Raw genomic sequence first — 14,978 nt, 5'->3', positions numbered from 1 at the left:
GGTAGGGTGTACAGATTGTAGTGCACAGAGTGGTACAAAGTGTGCCACTTTGCATGAACACAAATCTCCAAAAATTATTTAAGCTGCAGCAATTTCCAAAAATAAAAACAAAAGTTAGCCAACCCTTGTAATGGCAAACTATTTGAGGAAACCTTTGTTCACTTAACGCGTTATAACCATTTTGTTTTACTGAATATTAAATAAGCTTCCGGTGCAAATCAATTAAAATTTATTTTGTGGTTTTCTAACATATTTATAAATCATATAAAATTATATTTTACTATCATGCATGTTGAACAGCACACAAAAAATATGATTGAACAAAGTATTTCACTTTTGTAAGTGATTTATATAAACGGCTCCCATAGATGTTTCTTACATGTACATATAATAATTCTCTAAATTTTTGCTAAAAATCATATACGGAGACTGATTATGAATTGTTTGAACGTAACTGCACTCTGATTGCTTCTGTTGTATTGGTGAATGTCCAACAATGTCCAACTGCTCAAATGTTGGTTAGACTTGACTAGACTAGTACGTCTGCTGAGATGTAGACTCACCGCAACAGCAGTCCTTGCATGAAAAGAATGAGTAAGAGATTTGAGCACCAAACAGCATTAAATATGTGATATGGTATACTATAGCATAGGTTTGTTCTGAATAATTATACAGTTTGCCTGTGTATAAAGCTTACTGCATCTGAACTCTGCAAAGCATCATTCAGACCTTATCATGCCACCAATAACCCAAATTTTTGTCTTATGCCACCAATAGGATAATACCAACAATATACAATTGAATCGCACATTTTGTAGATTAAACAGCCTATTTTTATAAAATGTACAGCATGAGACATTTCTGTAAAAATAGCTGTTGGCAAACTATTCCAATGTGCACACAACAATAACACAATTGCCAAACTACACGTATGTCTAGCTATACAGGGTGGTCACATTGTTGGTCACATGTATAGTCAGATGACACAAGTTATCAGGTGACATGCATAATCAGGTGACAAGTATAGTCAGGTGACATGTATAGTCAGGTGACCAGCTCGCAACACTGACTCATAAAGTACTACTCGCTATGCTTAATCTTTGATGAGAGGAAAAACACTTATCAGCAACTGCCAAGGGAACTTTTCAAGTAAAGAAGTAGGGTTAGATAAGCCTTTTAGTTTACACACACATTCAAAACAAACTGAACTTGGTGCATTTGCAAACAGATACGCGTATGTGTTGACGTATTTTTTGACAAAAATAATAAGCTACATGTAAGTAGAATTTTACTTTAATATTCAAATATTTCATGGTTTGTGGCCAGCAGCTTTTGAAGGTCTCTATAATAAATTTTAACAACTTGCCAGAAAGAGTGAGCTTGAACATCTGGTAAAGCTTATAATAACGTTGCAAGAGGTTTACCAGCCTATTTCCTACTAAGGTAGACACTGAAGACTTTTAGTCTTTGTAACTAGAGTACACAGCCCTTTAACACTCGAATGTAATATTTTATTAAAAATCTTCATATTTTTTGGAATACATACTCAAAAGGTTCAGCCCAACAAGGTCTAAAGACAAACCAATATTTGGGTTAATAACTATAGAAGTAATTTTAAATTGCATTCAATATTTAAAAAAAGGGAAAAAAAGAGTTTTTGAACAACTGCTTTAAGCTGTCATATAAATTCACTTAAAAATATTAAGCCAAACTATGTGTCTTTTTCTTATCAAACCTGCATGGATGTGGAGAGCAAAGTCCTACATACCACCAAATACTTGACTCCCAAACATTAGCAATTCAGGCGTCTCTACTTAGATAACTTTCCAGAGGTAGAAGCTTGCGAAGGCAGTTAACTGTCTGCAGTAGACAGTTAACTGTCTACTGCAGACAGTTAACTGTCTACTGCAGACAGTTAACTGTCTACTGCAGACAGTTAACTGTCTACTGCAGACAGTTAACTGCCTACTGCAGACAGTTAACTGTTTACTGCAGACAGTTAACTGTCTACTGCAGACAGTTAACTGCCTACTGCAGACAGTTAACTGTCTGCAGTAGGCAGCTGAACTTATCAAAACAAGAAGTTTCTTTGTATTAACAGTTTTAGTTGCAGGTAAGCTTAACTCAGACTTGCTATTTTATATTGTTAAAGATTATAAAGGGGAGATAAGTCTCTGCTTTCACAGACTCTAATTTCAATAAAAACCTCACATAGTACAAGATCCATCATCTTGAGAGTCAATTTTTATATTAGGATAACGTGATAAATCAGTAATGCAGATAATTAAAATTGTATGCTGGTTGCTAGTCAACTTGAAAATTCCACTACAAAAGTACAGAAGCGGAGATGTTTTTGGTCTGTATTTACTGCAAGTGCATCAGACTTCAGCTATATTTAAATGCTAGGAGAGCGCAACTCTGGGCACACGAGACTGTCGGCAAGTAAGTGTATAACATTAGAATACTTTTCCAACTGCCTTGTCTTCCTTGATAGGTAAAGATTCTTAATGTAAGTCTAACTTCCAAAGACCTTGAGATAAAAACTTTTTACTATAATAAGAGCCGCGTCAGTCCATCCGTCTGTTCGAAACCACGCTAAGACAGATAGAAACAAGAGTGCATCAAACAGGAATCAAACCCAGTAATTAGGGTTCAAATATAAGGGCGCTGTCAACTGCACCCCTCAACTACCCTTCCACCTCCGGGAATAATTGTGCACATATGTATTACACATGACGGTCTCTTACGACATACGAGACTATGAGCATACTAGTATCAATAATATTGATATTATTGCTATTTCCATATCCAGAATATTAATACTATTGTTACCTCATGTCATTGTTAATTAGGCTCACGTACATTAGGGTCTTTATTTACTTTTGTAATCTTATTGTTTGCAGATAGTTATGCATACAATCTTTGAAAGGAGTTGTTAGATTGAGTATTTGGTCACGAGCTGACATAGAGTAATAATGGTTTTCTCATCATTGTCCCAACTCTCCTCATTATATAATTAGTTAGATTTATAACTACATGCATTCAAGTTGACCTCTCAGTGCAAACAAGTTTTGGAAGGCTGGTAATCTGTGCCGCAAAAGATTTAACATGTTCTGTAGTCAGATACAAAAGGTTCACCAACTTGGCACCTTTTCAGCTACGGGTTGGCACTCTTTCAAAAAATCATTCAGCTCTTGTTCAACAAATTAATATGCAGTTTTTGTTGTTATTAAATATAATACTTACACAAAATTTTAGTATGTTTTGTCAGAAAGTAACGGTATTTTTGATCATTTGTGATTGTTTTTGATGTTTGAAGGGTCTGTCTGATTGCCAGGATGTTAAAATCGGCAAAAATTGATCGTGGCTAAAACGCAGAAGTTCATGCAAAAGTGCGATTATGACGTCTATAGTTAAACTTCAGCAAAGAGACCGACAGAATGGAAACTCGTAACACTGCAACTTGAACTCAATAACTGACATCAATAACCAAAGAGACAGGCAGCTACTTAACTAGTGACATCATTTGGCACACATTTTTCTTCTGAGAGTTTTAGCCGTAATCAAGTTTTGTTGATTTTAATCTTGAAACATTCTAGCAGCCAGATCACCTCAAATAATAAAACTATCACAAGTATTAAAAAATATTGATACCTTTTGACAAAATCTACTTAACTTTTATGGTAGTTCATTTGCAACTGTTAGCACTACTTTTGTTTTGACCAAACCATGCTGTGATTATTTTGTAATTCTTTTGTGATGTTCTGTGATGTTCCGTTATGTTCTGTGGTGTTCTGTGATGTTCCGTGATGTTCTGTGATGTTCCGGGATGTTCCGTGATGTTCTGTGATGTTTTTGATGTTGTTGTTGTTGTAGCTCTTTGACTTTTACTGTGGAAGTGTATGTTTTTGTGTTTGACCAGTTGGTAATATTCAGAGCTTGTAAATACTTTTAAACTCTATCTTCAAATAGAGAGCTTTGAATTTTATTATAAAACAATGTAGTAAATAACAGAAAGTTTTACTGGTTTAGGATGTCAACATAAGCTAAACATATCCTACGCATAGCTATATCAGAAATTTGCTATTATACTCTATATTACAGTTATCTGTTTGATAAGGATTAAAATAGATGGGTACATATCATTTTATTAACAGTTAAATAAGGAGTTGTCTTCTAATCTCTTAGGCCAGAATGAGAGCTTGTCCTTTCATGCCCCAATGATATATGATAAATTGTCTTCTTATGGCTTATAAGATAGGTAAATGTCAGTTATGATAGTTAATTTTCTAAAAATTCCAAATCAAATACACTGCACGACATGTAGCTGCGGGTGTCAGACACTGCTTTTCTAAGCCAGACCATCAGGAACTGAAATATTTTGCCCGCTTCTGGTAGTACATGACAGCGTCTCAAGGTCTTCTGATGATTCTATGGCTATCGGATTATCTTGACTTTTAGCTGTAAAATAGAACAGGTCCACTTTAGTTATTCGACGAATCATTAGATAAATCTATGGCTGTGGCAGCAGTCAGTTCAACTCTCTGATGTATAGTGTATTGTAAGTATCTGAGCGGTAAACCTGTTGTGAAGGCTGCAAGCAAGGTCTTACCTTGAGTATTCCTCTTGTGTCTCCTTCGCTTCTTCTGTCTTAGTTTTTCCTTCGCTAGTCTACCAAGAAACCAGAGTGAATGAGCAGTCGTATCTTGCCTTTGCATATTTATAATGACAGTTTAGTTAGTTTACTATAATATGAGTAGAATTGTTTGTAAATGTTAGTATCATTTTGAACAACACAATTACACCAGCAAAGTCCTTTAAAACATGCATTGGTTTGCAACAGTATCTAGAATTGTAGCGTCACAATCATACATTGTTGAAGAAATATATGATATCGCTGATATTGTTACAACAATACATGATTTTATTGTAACAATATTGTGAATCGTTGCAAATTCATAAAGAAACTATGATAATTTTGATCTGCTTTGAATAAGTAGAATTCAATTGAAAAACTGTCAACCAACTAAAATAAAACTAATATTTTAAAATTACATATGAACATAAATAATAGAATTTCACTTTGCCTGCTTCAATATAAGTAGAAATTTGAGAATTGGGGGTTGGTGCTTTTCAAATATAAACTTATCTATATAGAGATTTAATGAATATAAAGTGGCATGTACAGGCATGAACTTCAGAATTGCAGAGTAATGAAATCACTCATAAGTTAACCTACTAACCCTACTAGTTGTGAATTATAAAGACTGTTTCTAGTGCGCACGCAGAAGACGACTACTAAAATATCTCAAAATCTCTTTCTTTCCAAAACAAGTATGCCCTTGTTTAAATACTATGAAATTACCTGCTAACAATATGTTCCACTTACAATTTTGCTTATAAACTTAATAAAAGGAGGTGCAGGTAACATTGTATTTGTTGGTGTAAACTTATGGGCTAAGCAGTTTTTGTGAGCATTTCTTTATATATGCAAAAACTCTAGCGGAATAAAGCAGAATTTTTAACTGAAAAGTTGTTTATCTATTTGTTACTTAAATAGACCAACTGTCCTGTTTGACCAGGGCAGTATAACTCTGAAACTCTAATAAATGTAATAATTTCACTCAGACATGAAACCGTATTGATGCTGATCATGTGATAACAGAGGGCTTTACAAAAAATCACACCGTATCAGTAATCAACACAAGTAATAGAGATGCCTGACAGGGGATGGCAGGTGATGTATGGTGCAGTCGCAGCTGAGATCTTGTATCGGTAGCCAACAAAAACAATAGAGGTAAATGACAGGTGATGACAGGTAATGTATGATACAGTCATAGCTGAGATCCTGTATCAGTAGTCAACAAGAGTATTAGGAGTAAATGACATGTATGACAGGTGATGTAAGATACGGCCATAGCCGAAATCCTTTATCAGTAGTCAACCAGAGTAATAGATGTAAATGTCAGGTGATGGAAGGTGATGGAAGGTGATGTATGGCACAGTCATAGCTGAGATCCTGTATCGATATTCAACCATAGTGATAGAGGTGAATGGCAGGTGACGACAGGTCATGTATGATTCAGTCATAGCTGAGATCCTTTATTGGTGTTCAACACAAGTAACAAGTAATAGAGATAAATGACAATTAGTGGCAGGTTGTGTATGTTACAGCAGTAGTTAAAATGAAAGGCATGAAACTAAAACTTACTGGCTTATGACAAACAAGTCTGCTTTTGAACTCTTAACTGAAGTAAATTTCTGTACTTGGAAATCATTAAAATAATTTATTTGCACTTTCATACATTCTGTACCCTAATCAAAATACTTGCATCAGCTATGGCTATTTTTATCTGTAGTCATATCTGACATCCTGGTGACTGAGGGTTGTAAACTCCTTTATAATTACTCAAGTGTACTTGTTATTTATACTAACAAGGGTGTTTATCCTTGTGCTAGGATGCCTCACCCCTCCAGTTATATTAATAGTGTTTAGGTCTTGAAAGAACCTGAGTGTGTATAAACAAGAGTGTGTAAAATACCAGAATAAAAAGTTCTTTTTACAATAGCTGCAATATCAGTATTGCAAAACTGCAGTTGCAGTGTTGCAACAGTATAAACCTATCTAAGTGAGTGAAGATATATCAGATGTGAAAACCTTTTAAAGATATAACAAATGATGATTCAACAAGCAACCATGGTGGCTAAGAGGTAGATACCATGTTGTAAACCTTTTCAAAGAATGACTCAAAAGTCAATGAGGTAAAATTTTAGATATTAAGCCAAACCTAAAGTTAGCTACTTTTAAATTGTAACAGAATATATATTTTTTGCGAATTCTATTATCTTCATTTAAATTTTATTCAGACAATTTCATCGCTTACGGAGCCACTTGCATGTACCTGTATATGCTCCACTTTGATAAGCTGTAAAAATGATTCTGCCTGTAATCATAAGTGGCTGTTCAAGTACAACCCACAAAATAAAATATCTTTCTATGCTAAATGGTCTTTGTTTGTATGCTGCAATTGTACAAAAAGCTTTTTGAAAGTTTTTGGTAGATTGTACAACAAATGCCATTTTTATTTTAAAAAAAATTTGAACTGATTTGATGAAATAAAATAAATAACGTATTGTTTATGAAGTCAGCAGCAGTTTTTATGTTTGACATAGTAAAATCCAATTTTAAATATGAAAATTTTTAACATAGCTCTAAATAGATTAAAGTTTTTGTTATAGATTGATCCATAAACAACACATAGGTAACATTGTTACAACATTGATATTGCTCCACGATTAATTCTAGCTTTTTTAATTCTTATTTTTATTTATAACTTACAATGGTTTCAATTTTTCCTATGTATACAAATGATTAGGAAAATATAAAGTAAGTTAGCTTGAAGTAAATGGTCAAATAGCACCTACCTCTGCTGCTTGCGCTTTTTATGGATTAATACAATGACCACGGCTATCATAATTATAAGCAACAAGGCTCCTGCGAGGCAAAGCATTATTGCTGGTTTAGGAAAAGATTTTTGCATGTCATCCGTGTCAGATGAAATATTGGCATCAGCTCCCAACTTTGGAGTTGTGCTCTCCATGTCCAAAGGTTTTGTCACCACTGTGGAGTTTTGTTGAATAAAAACTACAAGAATTACAATTGAGACATTTCATCGGAATATTATATGCATTATCAACCAAAACAGTTGTGCAGATTGCGGCATTATGACTTCTCACAATGTCTAGCATGCTTATATACACATGTAAGTGTCTAGCATGCTTATATACACATGTAAGTGTCTAGCATGCTTATATATACATGTAAGTGTATAGCATGCTTATATACACATGTAAGTGTCTAGCATGCTTATATATACATGTAAGCGTCTAGCATGCTTATATATACAAGTAAGTGTTTAGCATGCTTATATATACATGTAAGTATCTAGCATGCTTATATATACACGTAAGGCCTAAATCTGTAAGTTAATAAATATAAATCCTATAAACCTGAGAGTTTGTCTTTTGATTGTGTTCTGTTTTCTGTGGTCGATATTTCCAGCTTTCGTGATTAAAATCTTGCAATTGAAAAGGCCCACTGTACTGGAATTAAACTCACAGCGATTGCAATTGCAAGGATACAAACACACACACACCTAACCATTAGGCTAAGCCATTCTTATCTTATTTAGCGCAACTAGAGAATCCTTATCGCAAATAAAGTTAAGTATTTACGTTTTATTATGAACTAATATTATGACTTGTCTTTGCTCTTGTTTTGAAGTATTCTTAAAAGCTATTTTAAAACTAGTTATTTAATTTTCTCTATTTCTAATTTTCAACTGTGCCACTTCAATTTCAAATGTTCCTTTACAGTGAAACTGTAACAGCACAGTTTCAATCTTCAATTTCCCGTTACTGTAAAGGGCAGTCACTAAGAATTGTAAAGGTAAAAAATATTCACATGGATATTCTCGAGTAGGAATTGCCTCTACATTTTCTCTCGGTTTGGTCAAACAAAGTACCTTCATGGGCCTCACTGATGTATTTAATTTTGATATGACACCTTCGCTTGTGCTAGTATCAAATATGGAGAGCATCAGTATCGTCGTATTCAAAATTTTGATGGATAGAATCTGCGGTACCAGTAACTTTTTATATACACACTTCTATGTACTCTTTGTTATTATTAATTCAACATATTCGGGATTTTTATTTTGTTTTATCAGTTCATTTCAATTGTATCAGTATCAATTCACTTTTTATTGTAACCAGTGTAACAAATCATACTTTATCTAGCCATTACATGCTAATTATTTCACATTTAAATACCTTTACAGTTGTTTTAGTTTTCTTCTTAATTTATTTGAACTGCATTAAACACTTCTCTTATGATATGAAATTTAAAAGGTACGATGATAAATGTTATACAAGTTAAATAAAAATAAATTCTCTGTGCAAAAACTTTTTTATTACCTGAGCAATGCAGGGCATTTATTTAGTCTTTATATATAAATGTGTCTGTCTGTGTATGAGTGTATGTCTAGTTACAGCGATAAAGCTTAAGGAACATAAAAAAGATGCGTCATACTGGAAAACACCTGTTCTAGTAACAGGCGTGCTATCCACTACGCCGCATGACCTACTAGCCATACTATTGAATAATTGTACACATACATATTACACCAGTTAAAATATGCACCCTTAAAGCAGTTGCAAAAATACTATTGGTTACTACTAGCACGATCGAAGATATGATTGCGTGAGAGAGATCATGACACATAACATAACTATAAGCACCATTTTAATCACGGCTCTTATTATAGTAAAGATTTAGACTAACTTAACTTACTAGCGTAAGTTACTCAAATTTATTAGATAAAGAAACTTGGCCAATGGCAACTACATTACCTGTCACTAATTGTAAGCTGTTTTTTCATAACCTGTGCAATGCCGAGTATTCATCTAGTTAGTACATGTATATAGGAGAGTGCCGGGTATTCAGTTAGTTAGTACATGTATATAGGAGAGTGCCGGGTATTCATCTAGTTAGTGCATGTATATAGGAGAGTGCCGGGTATTCATCTAGTTAGTACATATATATAGGAGAGCAAAATACAAACTGTTCTTTAAACAGATTATAGGTTTAGATTTATATTTCATTCGAGCACTTTTTTATTAACTTTACTTACTAAATAATTATATTTTAGATAATTCTGGATTATAGTCTCTCGACTTACTCTTGTGTAGCTTTGGTTAGTTGATCAACAAAGTGGCCAAATTTTTTTAAAAAGCAGCCATTAACGTACCATAAACATTGTGGGAAGATTCCATGCAAAGCAAAGTATACAAGTGTTGCAAAGAGCAAAGTATTTTCTAAAAATAAATTTTTGGATAACTCTATTCCAACAATACCTAATGTCCCACATGCCAAACATAAATTAGTTATCCCTAATTTTTGTGTTTTGATAAGAACACCGACAAAGAGAACTTGCTATGAGCTACATGTACAATAAATATCAGCAGAACTCACATTAAAAATGTAAAACCTGCAGATGACCAGCAGGTAACTCCAGTAGTTGGTATGTAACAAAGTAACAGATCTAAGTCTTCCCTAACTTTCTTCCTCTGAGCACTTTCTCACTCTTTGAAAAGCTAATCTCAACTGACAGAGCTTGTTTATTAAGAAACAAAAAGCTTTCTTTCTGAGTCAGCTTTCTGACATGCCAAAAATGCTGTCAACATTATTTTATATCATTTAGGTGGATTTAGCGGAAACTCTTCATATTTTTAGTTTGTGCAGCTTCAATACTAAAATCACCAGTTTGAAAATAAGTGTAAGCATAATTATATATTTCGTTTCAGTAAATCTGACAATTATTTGTGACTGCGGCTTACAAACAGCTGCGTATTATTGACCAAAGTTTTAACCCCCTAGAACGGCAGCTAATTTTCAATCCTTCCCAGAATGCGTGACCAGGCAGCAATGATGATGATGGAATTATGAGTGTATTTTTGCCAGTGATTATGTTGTAACAGCTCGACACCTGATGACACCTGCCATCTTGTCAGCATAACTCATCTCGTCAGCCAACACAAAGCTGAATAACTTTTATCAAATCACTAAGCCTGAGCACCTCCATCTAATAGGATCTTGTTTCCATGTACAAAAATTCTGCAACTAACTTCTGGTCTTTGAGTTGTTGGTTTGATTTGTTAGTTTTATATTGGCAAAAATAAAATGATACGTTCTTATTTCCTTTTTCAGATAAGAATATTTTTATTGTTTGATTCCCATTCTGCTATCAATTCAAACAATTTTGATTGCTGATAGGGAAGATTTTTTGTGCCTTTCAAGTGAAAGTAACAATTTTAAAAACCTTGGACCATAAAAAGTTAACATGTCATCCTAAACTCGCTTAGTTTTTAGAAAATTTGACAGCTCAACATTAAAGATGAATTTGCCCAAAATTTTAGAAAATTTTATCGGAAAGTAATTATATTTTTCTATCATTTGCGATTGTTTTTGATGTTTTACGTGATCTGACTGCCAGGATATTTCAAGATTAAAATTGACAAAACTTGATCACAGTTAACATGCTTAGATCAATCGAAACTGCGATTATGATGTCTATATTTGTAAAAAGACCGACAGATTAAAGACGTGTAACGCTGTAATGTGAGCGCAATAGCCGATATCAGCTATAGCCATGATAACAACTAGTGATGTCATTTTACACATATTTTCTTCCGAAGGTTTTAATCACGATCAAGTTTTGTTAATTCTAATCGTGGAACACCCTGACAGCTAGATCACCTCAAACATCAGAAACAATCACAAATGATAGAAAATATTGATACTTTCTGATAAAACCTGCTAAAATGTTGTGTAAGTCCATCATTAAACCTGTATAAGTTATTATTGTAGTTCTCATGCCAAGATGTCGAGTAGTGGCATGCTTTTGTCTGCCAACTAATCAGCCATCATCTTCGCTGTACTTTGAAGATGCTAGTTTGTTCAACCTTCTAGAAGGACAGATTTTGTTTTTGATGTGACTCACTGCCACCTACTCACCTGGCTATAAACTCACATATCTCTTTTATAATGATGATCATGTCACAATTAGAAAGCATTTAGTCAGCTCCTTGTAAGCTACGATTGGATGATCAGAGAGCTAGTGGCAAGCACCGCAAGTAGATAGGTTCCGCCACAATAGGGTGGTACGATAGTTTACAAATATGACATAGAGTATGCTATAGTGAATCAGGTTTCTAGAAGAAAAAAAGACTTCAAATATTTTGAGTACTGTCACCCACAATATAACAACATGGTTGGAGTACTGTCACCCACAATATAACAACATGGTTAGAGTACTGTCACCCACAATATAACAACATGGTTGGAGTACTGTCACCCACAATATAACAACATGGTTGGAGTACTGTCACCCACAATATAACAACATGGTTGGAGTACTGTCACCCACAATATAACAACATGGTTAGAGTACTGTCACCCACAATATAACAACATGGTTAGATTGGTTTGCGCATTTGAGCCAATTCTGCTTGAACAGATGTGACAAGCGCTCTGCTTTTAAAGCAACAAAAGACCTTTTGTCGTATTCTCAGCTTAAATAAGTTTGAGTTGCCAGCTTTGATAATACCATGAATAGTTTTTATATAATTTGGGAAAATATGCTTTTGTGAATTTTTAGTTGCAGCAAGTAAAAACATTGTTTAAACTGTTGGAGTTACTTTTACTAGATTTTTTTTATTTGTTAGATAAGTAGCGCTTTCTGCTGATTTCCATTGAAAAAATTATTTTAACTCTTTTTGTGAACATATCAAAATATTATTTTTGAGCTTACAAAAGAATTCTTAATGCTAAACTCCTAAAAGTATTTAAAAAAATTCAATACATATTTACATTAAGAATAAACTCAGTAAAATGGAACTCTCTATTAAAATTTAGGGGACATAAAAATATTAAAAATTCTGATTTTCTAGGTAAGTATTTCCAAGTTGAATATGTATTGTAAAGTGTATTCAATGTAGTTCTAGCAATTCTTTCTCAACACTTACCATTGTGCTATTCTCAAAACATTAGATGTAGTTCCTTAAGATTTCAATTTTGTAATATTTGTCACTCCTCATGAGATACTAGCAGAAAGTTTTTAGATTTGTTGCAGCAACAAAAAGCTCTAAAGAAAAAGTTTATATTACAACCAAATAAATTGCAAAGAATTAAATAAATTACGTGGCATTTGAAAGCCAGCCTATAAAGCAGTTAATTAATATGCCTTTCTGAACTTGCAAGAATAGATTTTACGCACTCTAGGTCAAAACTATGTTAGTAAACTATTGAAATTCTGTTTTTCAAACTAAATCTGTGTTTTCAGAACTCAGCATTCAATTGCTATTAAAAATAAAGGCAGGAAATCAAGTTTCCTTGTAGTGAAGTGGAAGGGTATAGAAAGCTTCTATTACATATCAATTTGGTTTTAGAGCAAAACGTGGGACTTCTGACGCTTTGTCAGCTTTTACGAATAGAACTTTTGAGGCTTTTAACAAAGGAAACAGTGTGTTAGGAATTTTTATTGATTTTAGCAAAGCATTTGACACTATTAACCATGATATTCTTTTACAAAAACTAACAAAATTAAATTTCAGTAGTCCAAGTATTATTTGGGTTAAAAGCTATTTACATGACAGATTTCAACGAACAAAAATTAGTAATGTACTATCTACTGAAAAACGCGTAACCTGTGGGGTTCCACAAGGTTCAATTTTGGGCCCAACACTGTTTTTGATTTATATAAACGATCTTTGCAAATCATTAAAATACTTACAACCTATTCTCTATGCAGATGACACAACTCTTTTTTTAGAATCAAGTAACCTTAACAGCAGGTTACCTCAGATAAATGAAGATTTGGAAATCTTCCGATGCTGGTGCATCAGTAACCAACTCACAATTAATATTGAGAAAACTAATTATATGCTTATGAAAAATCCGCAGAACAAATTTAATTTAAAAATGCACTCTCTGCAAATAGGAAATAACATATTAAAACAGACCGATCATTTTAAATTCCTAGGTGTTTGGCTTGATAATAATCTGAATTGGTCTACTCATATATCTAACATACTAAAGGACCTTCGTTCAGCGGTTGGACTTTTCTATAGGTTATCAAAGTACTTCCCACGAGAAATAATGATTACATTATATAACTCCTTGGTGAATTCTAAACTTATTTACTGCCTCGAATCTTGGGGCAATTCGCCTGACATATTTTTAAATAAAATTAAACTCTTTCAGAAAAAGCTAGTGCGAATTATATGTCATAAACCCTTTGACTATCCATCAAAAGAATTGTTTACTCAAACTAATATTTTACCTATAGATAAGTTATATACGTTAAAGCTGCTGCTAAGGGGTCATACTGTATTTTATTCATCTGGGAATGGGGGACCAACACACTCTTATAGTACTCGTCACTCTCTTCTAAATCTTCATATTCCCTTGTTTACATCTAGTGCTGGGCAAAAAACTATTCAATATCAAACAACCTTTTGTTGGAATAACCTACCTGACAGATTGAAGAAAATTGTAAACAAATTTGACTTTAAAAAACAAGTAAAATGCTATCTCCTGTCTCTCTGACTAGGGTGGGCTGAGGCCTGCCTTTGTTCTGCTGCTGTTGACTGTTTTTGGGGTTTGCGCAACATTAGCTGGGCTACAGCGCACCTATGGCTCCATCATCATTATCTCGTGCTCAGGTTGAGTGAATTTTGCTATACTCTTTTTATTTTCTCACTAATTTGTAATTAACCTGATATATTTACTAATATGCAGTTTATTTTTCTGTATTGTTTCTGTTGATGAAAATAAATACACACACACACACGCACGCACGCACGCACACACACACACATGAGCTAATAATGGTAGCAAAACTATTGCCTGAACTAACATAAACACCATAACTAACAAAGATTAGTTGTAGACACATTTTTACTTGCAATCAATACAGCCCATTTTCTGATGTTTTTGAAGGGATTTTTACAATTTACTACTTAAGGTTATGGAGGTTTTAGATTATTGTAAAGCTGCATGATCACAAATGAACACACGCTAATTTTCTTTTGGACCAATTTTTCTAAAGTTACAGGTTTTTATCTAAAATCTCATTTGTTGCCGGTTAAAGAATCTTTAGACTTTTTTTGCAGTGTCGTGCTTTTGTCTGATGCGCCCGAGCAAACTCCCTAACTTTTAAATTATTTCTAAAATAGTCTGTTTCAAAGAAAAATAATTTATCTCTTAGAAACCACTAGCAGTAAGATCGGCGATGCCGGGGATTTTTTTCACGTTTAAACAGACAGCCCGCAAGTAGGTGTTTTAGAGGCTGGTTCTCAAGAACCAGACGGCGTTTTGAATCCAAATATTTTTTGTGGCTCGGCGGAAGGTACGGAGC

At 33.7% G+C, this 14,978-nt stretch overlaps 1 protein-coding gene across 1 annotated transcript; it reads right to left on the bottom strand.

The window, feature by feature from the left end:
- Positions 1-4,142: 4,142 nt before the first annotated feature.
- Positions 4,143-10,158, bottom strand: LOC137404711 (uncharacterized). Its single transcript, XM_068090945.1, has 4 exons — positions 10,034-10,158; positions 7,426-7,645; positions 4,613-4,671; positions 4,143-4,461 (listed from the first exon to the last, which is right to left on the bottom strand). The coding sequence occupies exons 2-4, from the start codon at positions 7,599-7,601 to the stop codon at positions 4,352-4,354; spliced, it is 345 nt and encodes a 114-aa protein (XP_067947046.1). The 5' UTR covers positions 7,602-7,645; positions 10,034-10,158; the 3' UTR covers positions 4,143-4,351.
- Between the last annotated feature and the right edge of the window lie 4,820 nt (positions 10,159-14,978).

The sequence above is a fragment of the Watersipora subatra genome, chromosome 9, assembly GCF_963576615.1.
Source record: "Watersipora subatra chromosome 9, tzWatSuba1.1, whole genome shotgun sequence".
Taxonomy (NCBI): Eukaryota; Metazoa; Bryozoa; class Gymnolaemata; order Cheilostomatida; family Watersiporidae; genus Watersipora; species Watersipora subatra.
The sequence above is the reverse complement of the archived record's forward strand: the minus strand, read 5'-3'. Positions and strand labels throughout refer to the sequence as shown.